We start from the raw sequence: 16,392 nt of genomic DNA, 5'->3' as shown, positions 1-16,392 counted from the left end.
TGAAACGTGTTTACCAGACAAGTCTGAATAAACCAGTTTCTGAAAGACAAAGGACAAGCTGATTCCTCTGGCTAGCAGTCATCAAAGTTAGATGGACAATCATCTGTCAGATGGCCAGTCTTTGGCAAGGAAGCGGGGCAAGAACAAACATCAGTATTTTAGCAAGAAACACGGAAACTCTTTCAGCAGGAGACTCCTTGTTTCCTCCTCAGGAAAATGTATCTCCCCCTAAGAAAACAAAGGAAGCAGCTACTTGACTTTGGGAGAGATACTGACCTGCAATTTGGACAGCCCTATTGCTGGGAGGGTGTGGTAGGAATATTATCTTGAACCAAGTTTAGTTTAAATGATAAGACTAGAAAGTGTTTGATCTTAAGCCTTGTACTGACTTAAAATATCTCTTTGTAGTTAAATAAACTTATTTTAGTCTTTAATCAAGCTAAGCCATTCAACTTTGGGTAACTTCAATTAAAGCAGCAAACAGCTCGATATGGACCTAAACTACATGAACAGCCCAGGAGAGGGCTGCACACTGCAGAACACACCGTTTTGGGGGGAAAATTTAGGACTGAGAGTGTGTTAGGAGCACCCTGCACCTGGTAACCAGGAAGGGTGGAAGCCAACCTCTGGCTGCAGCTATCTGCAGACACTCAGGACATGCTCTTTGGGAGCGGCCCAGCCCAGGGTAGGTGCTCCAGCGTGAGGAGCCCGCCTTTGCAGGGAAGAAGGTGGTGACATAACCCCTCGCTGGCCCCACTTGCACAAGGGGATGTCCTAGTGCGTGTACATGACTAACAAGAGCGACTTCCCAGGGTCCCCAAAGGGCTTCAGTAGCTGGGCCCCAGCGTGCCTGCCACAGGGCAGAAGGTGTTAGCGACGCCCAACCCCAGGTGCGGTGCCTGCCTGGCTGCTGGGCAAGTGCCCAGGGAAGGAAGCGCCGCTTGGCCCCAACCGAGCCCCGGGGGAGGGGTCGAGTAATAACATCAGCCCAGCGACAACTGTCCCCAGCCAGCAGTAGCAGCCACGAGCGCCGGGCCCCGCCCCTGGTCCATGCCCCGGAGGAGCTGCAGGGCCCAGCGGCCAGGGCGGGGTCGCGCTGCGGGAGGCAGGCGGCGGCGGCGGCGCAGCTCGGGGCGGGGAAGGAAGGGACGGCCCGCTGCTGGCGGCTGGAGTGAAGCGGCGCTGGGCTGGGCGGGGGCGTCCTCTCGCCGTCCGCGGGGGTGTCGGGCCCCGCTCAGCGGCGCTGCTGGCGCCGGCGGCAGCAGCAGCGGAGGCTCCTCTCCCCTTCGCCGCCGCGGGAGACCCAGTGCTGCCCCGCTGCGCCCGCCCGCTCCATCGCACGCTGTTGTCATGGAGGAGCCAAGATGGCGGCCCTGGCCTACACCGTGGGCAAGCGGGAGATCAACCACTACTTCAGCGTGAGGAGCGCCAAGGCGCTGGCGCTGGGCGCCGTCCTGCTGCTCGCCGCCTGCCACGCCGCCTTCCGCCACTACCGAGGTGAGGGGAGGGTACGGCGCTGGCAGCCCCGCGGAGGGGGAGCCCCGGGACATTGGGGAGCCGGGCGGAGGTCCGCGGGGGGAGCCGGGACCCGCCGCCGCAGCCGCGGGGGAGGCATCCTGTGGGTCGCGCTTCCCCCGCGTCTCCTGCCTTGCAGGGGCTCCTGGGTGCTGTCCCCGGCGAAAGGCGCTGCGGCTCCCGGCACCAGCCGCGGGACGGACCCGAGCTCCCGCCGCGCAGAACGGGCGCTCCGGGGCCCGGACAGGGTGGCTGGGTACCCCACGGCTGGTGCCCGCAAGCTGGTGTCGCACGGAGGGGCCGGCACCGCTTTGAGGGATGGGGACGGGGACGGCTCCTAAACTTCGCCATAGTTGAGCATCATCTTCCTACCCTCCCCGCGGTTACTTGTTACCGGAGCCGAGCTGTTCGCACGGACTGTTGGGGACACCCACTAGGGCAGCGCAGGACGGGGACACCTTTTGCCCGGGGAAGGGCTGGCAGGAGGGAATTGAAATTGGCTGGTGTGTTTAGTCAGGTCCCTGCCCTGAGGACCTGGCAGTCTAGGACGCTCCAGTGCAAACAGTTAAGAGGCAGGGGAGTGCAAATAGACAGCCCTAGCTGAGCCGGCACGGGAAGGCTTGGGGAGGAGAGGAACGAGTTTTGGAGAACAGGGACTGAATCCGAGCTCCCTTGGATGCTATTTAAAATGGTGGATGGCACCAGCGTGTTAAACACCAGCCCCTGGCTTTGTTCAGATTGAATTAGACAGTCAACAGAAACGTGCCTTGGTCTCAACCACCTTGCAGATTTCCCCTCCTCCCCCCATAACATTACAAAACCTGCTATGGATTTACAATTGTGTGTGGTGGTGTTCACCTCTAGGCCACTGGTTGGGACCGAAAGTCAACAGCTTTGTTGAAGCACGCAAGTTGTACTGGTTTAACTATACTGGTATAGTTTAAGTGGTACAGTCCCCCTTCCAGTGAATGCCGTCGTACATGGGTGAAAATACAGTACTTATACCAATATTGTTTGTTCCCATACTCAAAGGGGAATAGCCTGTACTGTATAACTGCTTTCAGACCTGTATATGGGCATCCACAATGTCAGTATAACTATTTTGGCTTGGAAGAAAATCAGGTCCTTGACTGAAATAGTAATAATGGTGTAAAATCTTAATTGTTTGATATATGCCCTTGTTCCATGTAAACAATTGACCTAAACCCCAAAATCACTGTCACAAATGCCCTGTTTGATGAAAGCAAATAAGGTAGTAGTGTCAGTGTGTCTCCGTGGGTCACAATTGAGAGTACCAAATTCAGGACAAGCTGCTGGAAAAAGAGCAGATGCCCCAAAACCGGTGGTTATTCTTCCATGAGATATACCAATCCAGCAACAAAAGTAAACTTCTGTCTCACCACACTGGCTAACAAGAAGCCAGAAATGCAGCCTCCTTAGGTATTCCAGTCATGGGTTCAACACCAAGACTTAATGATGAGTGGTTCTTTAAAACCAATTTCATCAAACAAAAGGGTTCTTCTGATCCCAAAGGAGCAGCAACATACCCAGGTCAATATATAACTCAGATCTTTCTCAGTAATCATGCTTTTGCCAACCCTTTAGTATCTAATATCTAAAGGTTTATTTATAAGAAAGGTGAGACTGAAAATTGGTTAAAGGAATCAAATACATACAATAAATACAAAGTTCTTGGATCAGGCTTATAGCAGTGATGAAAAAAACTGCTGGCTTGTCTCTGGTTGCTTCCAAATCACTGGAAGGTCCTCAGTCCCTTGGTTAGTACATTAGTACAAGTCCATAGTCCAGAGGTTTGGGGAGGACAAAATGGAGATGTTTCCAGGGCCTTTTATAGCTTCTGCCAAGTGAAGGGAAACCCATTGTTCTACTTTGTGGAAAATTACAGGTAATAAGATGGTATTTGGACTCACATGGGCAAGTCACATGTCTATGCATGCTTTGCTTAGTCAAGGCCATTACTCATACTTTACTCAGAACATTCACTTGAAAGTCCATCAGGTGTGGATGGACGTCTTCCATGGTGCATTGTAAGTTAAGTGTTTCTTGATGGGTCATTTAACTTGAATAGTCCCTTCAAGATGTGCAGGCTAAATACCTTGTTGGTGTTACCACAGGGACAAACATTTGAAATACAGGTACATAGTTAATATTCATAACTTCAGATACAAAAATAATACATGCATACAAATAGTATAATCATATTCAGCAAATCATAACCTTTCCATAGATACCTTACTTGACACACTTTGTACAAGATTTGTTGCACTTATATAACAGTGGTAGCAACAATAATCTACATGATCATATTTTAATCAGATAACGTCACAACTAGGTAGGTAGATTTTTTTTTTTTTTAGTGGAAGAGCCAAGGGATGAGAAAGTACAAACATAGTTCAGTTTCTATGTCCTTTGAAATGATCCATTTTAAGGTCGAGGTATTTTGGCAAGACAGTACAGAGAAACTTGTACTGTTGCCTGTTCAGTGGATAATTAGAACATTTCAGTTCCAGTGCTGCAAATCCAGCATATTCCATAAACAGTAATGAAAAATTACTCAGCTCTCGTCCCCTAAAGCCCCTACTCTACTTGCGCTATGTTGATGACATCTTCATCATCTGGACCCATGGAAAAGAAGCCCTTGAGGAATTCCACCATGATTTCAACAATTTCCATCCCACCACCAACCTCAGCCTGGTCCAGTCCACACAAGAGATCCACTTCCTGGACACTACAGTGCTAATAAACAATGGCCACATAAACACCACCCTATACCGTAAACCTACTGACCGCTATTCCTACCTGCATGCCTCCAGCTTTCACCCTGACCACACCACACGATCCATCGTCTACAGCCAAGCTCTGCGATACAACCGCATTTGCTCCAACCCCTCAGACAGAGACAAACACCTACAAGATCTCTGTCAAGCTTTCTTACAACTACAATACCCACCTGCAGAAGTAAAGAAACAGATTGATAGAGCCAGAAGAGTTCCCAGAAGTTACCTACTACAGGACAGGCCTAACAAAGAAAATAACAGAACGCCACTAGCCGTCACCTTCAGCCCCCAACTAAAACCCCTCCAACGCATTATTAAGGATCTACAACCTATCCTAAAGGATGACCCAACACTCTCACAAGTCTTGGGAGACAGGCCAGTCCTTGCCTACAGACAGCCCCGCAACCTGAAGCAAATACTCACCAACAACCACATACCACACAACAGAACCACTAACCCAGGAACTTATCCTTGCAACAAAGCCCGTTGCCAATTGTGCCCACATATCTATTCAGGGGACACCATCACAGGGCCTAATAACATCAGCCACACTATCAGAGGCTCGTTCACCTGCACATCCACCAATGTGATCTATGCCATCATGTGCCAGCAATGCCCCTCTGCCATGTACATTGGTCAAACTGGACAGTCTCTACGTAAAAGAATAAATGGACACAAATCAGATGTCAAGAATTATAACATTCATAAACCAGTCGGAGAACACTTCAATCTCTCTGGTCACGCAATCACAGACATGAAGGTCGCTATCTTAAAACAAAAAAACTTCAAATCCAGACTCCAGCGAGAAACTGCTGAATTGGAATTCATTTGCAAATTGGATACTATTAATTTAGGCTTAAATAGAGACTGGGAGTGGCTAAGTCATTATGCAAGGTAGCCTGTTCCCTCTTGTTTTTTCCTACCCCCCCCCCCCCAGATGTTCTGGTTTAACTTGGATTTAAACCTGGAGAATGGTCAGTTTAGATGAGCTATTACCAGCAGGAGAGTGAGTTTGTGTGTGTATGGGGGTGGGGGGGATGTGAGAAAACCTTGATCTATGCAGGAAATAGCCCGACTTGATTATGTAAAGAGTTGTCACTTTGGATGGGCTAGCACCAGCAGGAGAGTGAATTTGTGTGGGGGGGTGGAGGGTGAGAAAACCTGGATTTGTGCTGGAAATGGCCCACCTGTTGATCACTTTAGATAAGCTATTACCAGCAGGACAGTGGGGTGGGAGGAGGTATTGTTTCATGATTTCTGTGTGTATATAAAGTCTGCTGCAGTTTCCACGGTAAACATCTGATGAAGTGAGCTGTAGCTCACGAAAGCTCATGCTCAAATAAATTGGTTAGTCTCTAAGGTGCCACAAGTACTCCTTTTCTTTTTGCGAATACAGACTAACACGGCTGTTCCTCTGAAAAATTTAAAGGGATCTCATCACCTATTTCTAGTTTACACACACAACCCTGCTTCACAGTCCTGTGGGTACAGTAGGAAGTTTATCCACAATACAGTTCCATAGGCCATGTCTACAGTAGGAAAACTGGACATGTAAAAATTGAACTTGGTGCACAGTTAGCTAACAGTGGTAAAAATGCTTGTCATATTATGCAACCCCTTTCACTCTTGTTACTGCCAGTGAAGCTGTTCTAATGGTGTAGTACACATCCACATTTTTCCAATATAGGCTCAGTCTGTTTCAGAGATGTCAAGGAATGTAATAAGAAAAGGAGTACTTGTGGCACCTTAGAGACTAATGAACACCCTATGTGGATAGAGGCAGGGTAGGGATAGTGGAGAGGGGGTCTGTGTACAAATCAAAACCAGCAAAATGTCTGTTGTTGTTTTTCCAAAAGGTTGATGAATAATCACTCTTTGCTAATTTCTCAAGTTTAAGCATAAAGTGACATTGAAACTGTATGAGGAAGAGAGAACCCTGTCACAGGACTGGATATGAGTTTCTTAGATAATACCAAGCACTGTTGATCATATAAAACCTTTTAAGATTGCATATGTTTTTGGAGAGAAATCAGAAGATTGTGTATTCATAATTTGGCACAGCCAGTAAAAATGTGTTTTATTCCTCTTCTATGCTACCTAAAAAACACAAACTTTTAAATTAATTATGTACTTAAAAGAGCATAGGACTAGATTGTTGGCTCAGACTTTTTGTATGTTGAGGTTTGTTTACTAAATCAAGTAATGATCATTACCTGATCCTTTAGACAAGGGACAAAAACCTTTATTATTTGCTTAGTCAAATGTGCAGTGGTACACCTGGAGACAATTAGTCAATAGCATACTTTTTTTCTGTGATGGTAAAGACTAGTATTGTGGACTGTTATAACAGTGAGCATTAGAGAGGGACAAGAAAGGCAATAGCCGGTCACTAGAAAACCATATGAAAAAGTGGGCAATCCTAAAAATGGGTAAAGACATATGAAGATGGGTGGAAATTATAATGTACAGTGATCACTACTACTAAACAATCTCATGTTCTCCAAATAGGCAGGGGAGTGGAGGTTAGTATAATTTTAATGTTTTTTTAATATTAATTGGATATTATATAATTTTTTGGTGGCTAACCTGTCCTTTTCCCCCTTGTCCCTTAGTCCAGTGGCTCTCAACCTTTCCAGACTACTGTACTCCTTTCAGGAGTCTGATTTGTCTTGCATACCCCAAGTTTCACCCCACTCAAAAACTACTTGCTTGCAAAATCAGACATACAAAAAGAACAGGAGTACTTGTGGCACCTCAGAGACTAACAAATTTATTTGAGCATAAGCTTTCGTGGGCTACAGCCCATAGAATGCTTGTGGCACCTTAGAGACTAACCAATTTATTTGAGCATGAGCTTTCGTGAGCTACAGCTCACTTCATCGGATGCATACCGTGGAAACTGCAGCAGACTTTATATACACACAGAGAATATGAAACAATACCTCCTCCCACCCCACTGTCCTGCTGGTAATAGCTTATCTAAAGTGATCATCAAGTTGGGCCATTTCCAGCACAAATCCAGGTTTTCTCACCCTCCACCCCCCCACACAAATTCACTCTCCTGCTGGTGATAGCCCATCCAAAGTGACAACTCTCTACACAATGTGCATGATAATCAAGGTGGGCCATTTCCAGCACAAATCCAGGTTTTCTTACCCCTCCACCCCCATACACACACAAACTCACTCTCCTGCTGGTAATAGCTCATCCAAACTGACCACTCTCCAAGTTTAAATCCAAGTTAAACCAGAACGTCTGGGGCGGGGGGGGGGGGGTATGAAAAAACAAGGGGAAATAGGCTACCTTGCATAATGACTTAGCCACTCCCAGTCTCTATTTAAGCCTAAATTAATAGTATCCAATTTGCAAATGAATTCCAATTCAGCAGTTTCTCGCTGGAGTCTGGATTTGAAGTTTTTTTGTTTTAAGATAGCGACCTTCATGTCTGTGATTGCGTGACCAGAGAGATTGAAGTGTTCTCCGACTGGTTTATGAATGTTATAATTCTTGACATCTGATTTGTGTCCATTTATTCTTTTATGTAGAGACTGTCCAGTTTGACCAATGTAAATGGCAGAGGGGCATTGCTGGCACATGATGGCATATATCACATTGGTGGATGTGCAGGTGAACGAGCCTCTGATAGTGTGGCTGATGTTATTAGGCCCTGTGATGGTGTCCCCTGAATAGATATGTGGGTACAGTTGGCAACGGGCTTTGTTGCAAGGATAAGTTCCTGGGTTAGTGGTTCTGTTGTGTGGTATGTGGTTGTTGGTGAGTATTTGCTTCAGGTTGCGGGGCTGTCTGTAGGCAAGGACTGGCCTGTCTCCCAAGATTTGTGAGAGTGTTGGGTCATCCTTTAGGATAGGTTGTAGATCCTTAATAATGCGTTGGAGGGGTTTTAGTTGGGGGCTGAAGGTGACGGCTAGTGGCGTTCTGTTATTTTCTTTGTTAGGCCTGTCCTGTAGTAGGTAACTTCTGGGAACTCTTCTGGCTCTATCAATCTGTTTCTTTACTTCCGCAGGTGGGTATTGTAGTTGTAAGAAAGCTTGACAGAGATCTTGTAGGTGTTTGTCTCTGTCTGAGGGGTTGGAGCAAATGCGGTTGTATCGCAGAGCTTGGCTGTAGACGATGGATGTGTGGTGTGGTCAGGGTGAAAGCTGGAGGCATGCAGGTAGGAATAGCGGTCAGTAGGTTTCCGGTATAGGGTGGTGTTTATGTGACCATTGTTTATGAGCACTGTAGTGTCCAGGAAGTGGATCTCTTATGTGGACTGGACCAGGCTGAGGTTGATGGTGGGATGGAAATTGTTGAAATCATGGTGGAATTCCTCAAGGGCTTCATTTCCATGGGTCCAGATGATGAAGATGTCATCAATATAGCGCAAGTAGAGTAGGGGCTTTAGGGGACGAGAGCTGAGGAAGCGTTATTCTAAATCAGCCATAAAAATGTTGGCATACTGTGGGGCCATGCGGGTACCCATAGCAGTGCCGCTGATCTGAAGGTATACATTGTCCCCAAATGTAAAATAGTTATGGGTAAGGACAAAGTCACAAAGTTCAGCTACCAGGTTAGCCGTGACATTATCGGGGATAGTGTTCTTGACGGCTTGTAGTCCATCTTTGTGTGGAATGTTGGTGTAGAGGGCTTCTACATCCATAGTGGCCAGGATGGTGTTATCAGGAAGATCACCGATGGATTGAAGTTTCCTCAGGAAGTCAGTGGTGTCTCGAAGGTAGCTGGGAGTGCTGGTAGCGTAGGGCCTGAGGAGGGAGTCTACATAGCCAGACAATCCTGCTGTCAGGGTGCCAATGCCTGAGATGATGGGGCACCAATGCTGTAGTTGTAGTTGTAGTTGGAGGGTGAGAAAACCTGGATTTGTGCTGAAAATGGCCCAACTTGATGATCACTTTAGATAAGCTATTACCAGCAGGACAGTGGGGTGGGAGGAGGTATTGTTTCATATTCTCTGTGTGTATATAAAGTCTGCTGCAGTTTCCACGGTATGCATCCGATGAAGTGAGCTGTAGCTCACAAAAGCTCATGCTCAAATAAATTGGTTAGTCTCTAAGGTGCCACAAGTACTCCTTTTCTTTTTGCGAATACAGACTAACACGGCTGTTACTCTGAAGCCCATAGAATGGAACATACAGTAAGAAGATATGTATATACATACAGAGAACATGAAAAGGTGGAAGTAGCCATACCAACTGTAAGAGGCTAATTAAGATGAGCTATTATCAGCAGGAGAAAAAAAAACTTTTAATATGCAAACTAGATACCATTAACTTGGGTTTCAATAGAGACTGGAGTGGCTGGGTCATTACACATATTGAATCTATTTCCCCATGTTAAGTATCCTCACACCTTCTTGTCAACTGTCTTAATGGGCCATCTTGATTATCACTACAAAAGTTTTTTTCTCCTGCTGATAATAGCTCATCTTGATTAATTAGCATCTTACAGTTGGTATGGCTACTTCCACCTTTTCATGTTCTCTGTATGTATATACATATCTTCTTACTGTATGTTCCATTCTATGGGCTGTAGCCCACGAAAGCTTATGCTCAAATAAATTTGTTAGCCTCTAAGGTGCCAGAAGTACTCCTGTTCTTTTTGTGGATACAGACTAACACGACTGCCCCTGTGAAACCAGACGTACAAAAGTATCACACTACACTATTACTGAAAAATCGCTTACTTTCTCATTTTTACGATAGAATTATAAAATATATCAATTGGAATATAAATATTGTACTTACATTTAAGTGTATAGTATATAGAGCAATATAAAAAGCCATTGTATGCAATTTTAGTTTATACTGACTTTGCTAGTGCTTTTTATGTAACCTGTTGTAAAACTAGGCAAATATCTAGATGAGCTGATGTACCCCCTGGAAGACTTCTGTATAACCCCACAGGTATGCGTACCCCTGGTTAAGACTGCCTTAGTCTGCAGACTAAGTTTTAGTCTGCAGAAACACATGTGACTACTCATATGAGTAAAGCATGTGTGTAAATGTTTGCAGGTCATCTGCTGTTGACTGAGGAGATGTTGTACTTCCTAAATGTTTTTGATTAGGTTTTGTTTTCTATTGAAACATGGTAAAAATTTCTCTTATTGCATGTTTGGAAGAAAAGTTAGTAGGAAAATGCTGGGAAATTGTAGGTCTTATTGGCTAATTTTGGCCCTAATCCTGCAACTGCACATGGCTGTAATCTTACAGATGTAAGGGCTTGTCTACACTGGCACCTTACAGCTCTGCAACTTTCTCGCTCAGGTGTGTGAGAATGGAGATTGTTACAGTTGCATATAATAATAGTGGAGTCTCAGCTTTGTTATAGTTAAGGCTCGGGGCAGGTGTACACTTAAAAAGCTGCAGCTGTGCTGCTGTAGTGCTTTAGTGAAGACTTCACTATGCCAGGGGGAGAGCTTCTCTTGTTGGCATAGTTCATCCACCTCTGCCAGAGGCGACAGCTGTGTCAACAGGAGACGCTCTCCTGTCGACATAGCGCTGTCTACAGCAGGGATTATGTCAATACAACTAGGTCACTCGGGTGTGGATTTTTCACACCCCCGAGCAATGTAGTGACACCAGGATAGGTTTGTAGTGTAGACCTGGCCTCAAAATCGCCTACTGTTTTAAATACTTTTTTCAGTGCTCTATGGGTAGGTCTACTCTGCAGTCAGGAGGTGTGATCATAGCATGTATAGGCATAGGCGACCTAGTTGTGATCTGGTTAGCTCACTAAAAATAGCAGTATAGTCTAGGCATTCAAGTTAAATTCCACTTGGGACCCTAGGTGTGTACTCGGGGCTAGCCCATGCTGCTGCCTATGCCGTTGTGGCTACACTGCTGTTCTTAGTGAGCTAGTCTGCTTACGCTTATGCATGCTGCAATCACACATCCTGATTGCTGTGTAGACATGTCTTAAAATCCAGGTGCTGACTCAATTGTCTTAAAATTTGTTGTTCATTTTTGGGTTGTGAGGTGGGGGTAGTGGTCCAAATAAGGAGTCATTTGAACAAGGGATTGCACAAATACAGTCGTCTGTCCCCCCCCTCCCCCGTCCCCCCAAATCACATGTTTACAAAATCACTTGGTTCTTAAAACATTTACTTGTCAACACCTGGAGCTCAAACTATGGATATTATCTTCCCTGAACTGATCTTACCTGCTCAGGATTTATCCCAGCACTGTTTCGGTATCCACTGTTCCCCCTACCCCCTTCCTGGGGAAGCAAAATTAAAGAAATTATTGGAAAATTAAGTTTACTGCTCCAGATTGGATTGACCCTAACTGATAAACCAAAGAGAGTGAATTGTGTTTATGTAAGAAGACTAGGGCTCTGTTGTCATACTGACTGGGTAGCTCAAGGTGACATGCTCTGATCGTTGAACCTGAGCCATATGCATACATTCTGAGTTTCAGCCCTACCCTGAGCAGTTTTCAGATAAATTTGTGTTATGCACATAAGCTGTTTTCTTCCTGCATTCTGCTGGGGCTGTTTTTGGAAGCTTTGCCCCAAAACCAAAGTTTCTGGTTTTAGAGCTGATGTTTTTAAGTGCTCTAAAGTAGAAGTATATACCGTGAAGGAAATGAGCATTAATTAAATAGAGGCAAGATGAAAAGCTAATAAGTACTTGGGATATGTCATTTTGGTCTTTGGCTGTTTCCTGAACAATGGGAGTGATTGTGAACAAAGAAAAGCTAGTTGGATTATTTTTCAAGGGGTTAACTGATGCACAGCATCCTTAACTTGAGTTGCTCATAACATTTTCAGATTTTTATATCTTTTTTGGTGCAAATCTAGGGAATATGGGGTGTTGGCGCAGTGCAGGGAGTGTGGGGGAGGGGCGGAGGAGGGGGGTTGGGAGAGCTCTTGCCCTTTGCCATGCTTCATCCTTTAGTGCTGCACTCTGGCACAAGTGCTGAGGGTCCAGCATACCCCTAAACTACTCTTACTAGCATAAACCACCCACATCCATACCCTACATTTGTGTCCCCACTTCAGAACATGCCCCACTGACTCTTCGTCCCTGCACTGTTTTTGCATCCTCTGTCCAGTTCCTCAATCAGTAGGGCCTTTACTGATACCTACCCCTTCATGGGGAGGAGGGCTGGGAGGGAGGATTGGGCTGTGCTGGACCAGCAGAGAGATGAGGGATGAACAGATGATACAGGGACTCATTGAAAGGACTAACATCCATCCAGTGCCTTCTGTGACCGGTTTAATCATTGCCTAGGAGTGAGAGACAGTGAATGGAAATAGCTGATCTGTGGAACATGGTAGTGCTGAGGTTTTTTTTAAAAAAAACATGCATTATTAACTGCCCAAAACCTTTTTTTTATGGAGAGTTAATGTTGTGAATTTCTCATGCTTTTCTGGGCCCGTTCTGCCAGCCTACATCAGACACTTGGTTACATTTTCAAACAAATGCCTCTGTGGTTTCTCCCATGCTATTCCTCATTCTTGGGAAGTACTCCCCATAAACATCTGCAAAACTAATTATTATTCTCCTACCAAAACCTTCTCAAAACTTTCCTTTGCCATGATGCCTGCAAAAAACACATGACATTGGTTAGGGTGCCAGTGTGCTGGGACCACTGTCTGTCATGATAACCAAATATTGTTTCATGTTCTTTTACTCCTCTGCCTATATGTATCTGTTGTCTCTTGTCTCATACTTAGAATGTAAGCTTTTTAGGTAAGGGATCATCTTTTTGTTCTGTATTTGTACAGTGCCTAGCAGAATGAGGCCCTGGTCCATGACTAGGGCTTCTAGGTGCTGTGATAATACAAATAGTAAATAAAAATAATAGACTGAGTTCAGCTACATTCAAACATACATAAAAAAAAGGTTTTGGGCAGTTAATAATGCATGTTTTTTTTAAAAAAAACCTCAGCACTGCCATGTTCCACAGATCAGCTATTTCCATTCACTGTCTCTCACTCCTAGGCAATGATTAAACCGGTCACAGAGTTAAGATACATACAACTAAACTAGGTGTAAATCAGGTGGATCAATAGTGAGTGATTAAAAACTATGACAGCAAGGATTTCTGGCTGGATTCCTCAGTGTAACAAGTTCGTGTGTTTGTCTGTGAATCCACTCTGCTGGGGGTTGTTGAGTCTTACTGAATCAGTGGTGCAGGCGGTTTGTTATCTGAACTGGATAAACTATAGGAACCTTAGGAGCACCACGCCTTGAGAGAAGGCATGTGTTGAACTTTTACCTTGTGTTTAAATTTCTGTCTAATAAAACCAAATGCTATGAAGTTAGTGTGTGTCTGTGTAGACTGTTTAGAGCAGGCTGGGAAAGGTGCACACATTTAGTAATACAAAAGCAGAAAAAGTTTAACAGTTGTTTTTTTACGTATTCATGATGTATCTCCCGTTAGTTTTCAGCATCTACAAAGTTTAATTCTTCGTAGTAATATTTATGATAATTGCAATGTACAGTGCTCTGAAATCCACCCTAAACACATTGCCAAATATTGCCAAACTCATCCATTTCATCCTCAGCCCCAACAACTTCAGATTTAATAACAAATGCTTTGCCCAAACTATGGGAACAACCATGGGTATTAGGATGGCTCCCCAATATGTTGATCTCTTCAGGGGCCACCTTGAGGAAGAATTTCTAGAAAAATGCACCACAAAACCAACATATACTTGAGATATATAGACGATATTTTCATCTTCTGGACAGATGACCTAAGCTCCCTTACAGATTTCCACCACAAATTTTAAACAACCACAACCCCTCTCTCAAACTCTCTAGAACGCTCCCAAAGCAGCATCAACTTCCTGGACACCATAATCAGATTCAACAATGGTGTGCCACTGCACCCAATATTCTTCATAATGATGATGTGGTTATAGCATAATTACGATGCAATTTTATGCAAGGTAAGTCATGTGTGGTGTCATTAGAAAAGCTATGATTAGCTTAATATGATTATCCTATTTCTATGCATGTATCATTTTTATATCTGAAGTTATAAATATTGACTATGTATCTGTATTTCAAATGTACTTACACCTGGGTAATGGCCACTAGACAGATGCTTTCAGTCTAGATAGCTGATTGTGACGGGAGAACAGTAGGCCTTAGGAGAAGCTTATCTGCCTCCTGGTGAGCCTTCCTGAGAACGCTACAGATAGCCTGTGAATGATGGCTGCTATGACTCTACAAGGGCATGTGACCAAGCCACATGATGTTGGACTTCATCTTGGGATATCAGTATTTTTCCACAGACTGATCTGGGAACCAAGCTTTGGAACAAAGGGTTCCCGCCATATGCAAAAGCTATATAAGGCAGGGAGTGACATCATCTGTGGTTCTTCACTCCCTACATAAGAAGACTCCTGGACACACCTGAGGAACAAAGACTGAACTAGGGAAAGTGCTGGACCCAGGTTCAAGGGATTTCTAGCCTGTGTATGAAACGCCTGGGGAGCCCAAGCTGCAAAGCAAGTGTAGCTTGTGTCTTAAGAATTTACAAGTCTGCTTGTACCATCAGTTAAGGTGAAAATCTGCTATTCATACACAGTCTAGCTAGTATATTAAGCTTAGTTAGTGTTTTTTGTTTATTTGCTAGGTAATCTGCTTTGAACTGTTTGCTATCCCTTATAATCACTTAAAATCTATCTTTTATAGTTAATAAACTTGTTTTGTTTTAATCTAAACCAGTGAGCTTTGACTGGAGTGCATGGGGAAAATCTCTGCTTGGTTACTACAAGTGTGCATCGTTCTCTTTACATTGAGGGAGAGGCGGACCGGGTATTAAACCCATGTACTGGCCATATTTGACCAGGCCAGGATGGTACTGCTCAGGGGTCCTAGGCTGGGAAGCTGGTAGCTTGAGAGCCTTTGTGTAACTGCAGCTAGGTGTGTCCCTACCTATCTGAATGCTGGTGAAAGTGCAGGCTGGAGGGTTTTGCAGCTTGTTACACAATAAGTGTGAAAGGGAGCCCAGGCTGGTGGGTCAGGGGGCTCAGTTGTACCCCAATTCCAGGTGGCACCCGGGAGAGCACATCACAAACGAAATCCTACAAACAACTACAGTAGAACCTGAGAGTTACAAACACTTTGGGAATGGAAGTTTGTTTGTGACTGAAATGTTTGTAACTCTGAACCAAGGTGTTATGGTGGTTCTTTCAAAAGTTTACAACTGAACATTGACTTAATACAGCTTTGAAACTTTACTATGCAAAAGAAAAATGCCGCTTTTAACTATCTTAACTGTTCCTGTGCTTGTTTCATTTAAATTTTCTTACCTCGTCAAAAAAATTTTTAAACTTTTCCTTTATTTTTTTCTAGTTCACATTTAACACAGTACTGTACTGTATTTGCTTTTTTCTTCTTCTCTGCACTGCTGCCTGATTGCGTACTTCCGGTTCCAAATGAGGTGTGTAGTTGACAGGTCAGTTCGTAACTCTGGTGTTTGTAACTCTCAGGTTCTACTGTATATACAGGAGCCCGACAAATCACCATTGTTATCTCTACAGATCTAGCAACCATCCCAGACACATCAAGAAATCTGTTATCTACAGCCAGGCACTCAGTTACTATAGACTTTGCTCCGAAGAGAAAGTACATCAAAATGCACTAAACTGCCTTCGCTAAACAAGAACACTCCACCAGAGAAGCAGATCACATCATGGAATAAGCCACTCGGATATCCCAGGAGAACCTGCTTCAAATTAAAAATAAAAATCCCCACTGACTGAACTTGCATAGGTGTTATCTACCGCCCCATGCCAGAATGCTGATGGGGTATTATCGAACAATTACAACCCATATTGATGGGAACACTTCTGATAGAAATCTTTCCCCATCCCCCTATCCTGGCCTTCAGCTTGACAAAGTTGGGGGTGGGGGGTTGTTTGATCATCAAAAGTAAGATTCCCACAGATAAGGACACACCAAATGAAAGCAGCACCAGACTCTGCCAAAACAACAGATGCAAAATCTGCAGACATATCTTCTCTTCTACTGTGATCAATATCACCCATGGGTGAACACTTTTCACAATGCAGTCACTCCATATCTGACCTCTCACTCCATGTC

At 44.5% G+C, this 16,392-nt stretch overlaps 1 protein-coding gene across 2 annotated transcripts in view; it reads left to right on the top strand.

The window, feature by feature from the left end:
• Positions 1–951: 951 nt before the first annotated feature.
• Positions 952–16,392, top strand: part of CASD1 (CAS1 domain sialic acid O acetyltransferase 1) — a 61,277-nt gene continuing 45,836 nt past the window's right edge. For both annotated transcript variants that reach the window (XM_073333919.1, XM_073333918.1), the window contains exon 1: positions 952–1,497. In XM_073333919.1, coding sequence (XP_073190020.1) covers positions 1,365–1,497 — 133 coding nt within the window. In that variant the 5' untranslated portion in view covers positions 952–1,364. The remainder of the gene's footprint in view (positions 1,498–16,392) is intronic.

The sequence above is a fragment of the Lepidochelys kempii genome, chromosome 2 (assembly GCF_965140285.1).
Source record: "Lepidochelys kempii isolate rLepKem1 chromosome 2, rLepKem1.hap1, whole genome shotgun sequence".
NCBI classification, from domain to species: domain Eukaryota; kingdom Metazoa; phylum Chordata; order Testudines; family Cheloniidae; genus Lepidochelys; species Lepidochelys kempii.
The sequence above is the reverse complement of the archived record's forward strand: the minus strand, read 5'-3'. Positions and strand labels throughout refer to the sequence as shown.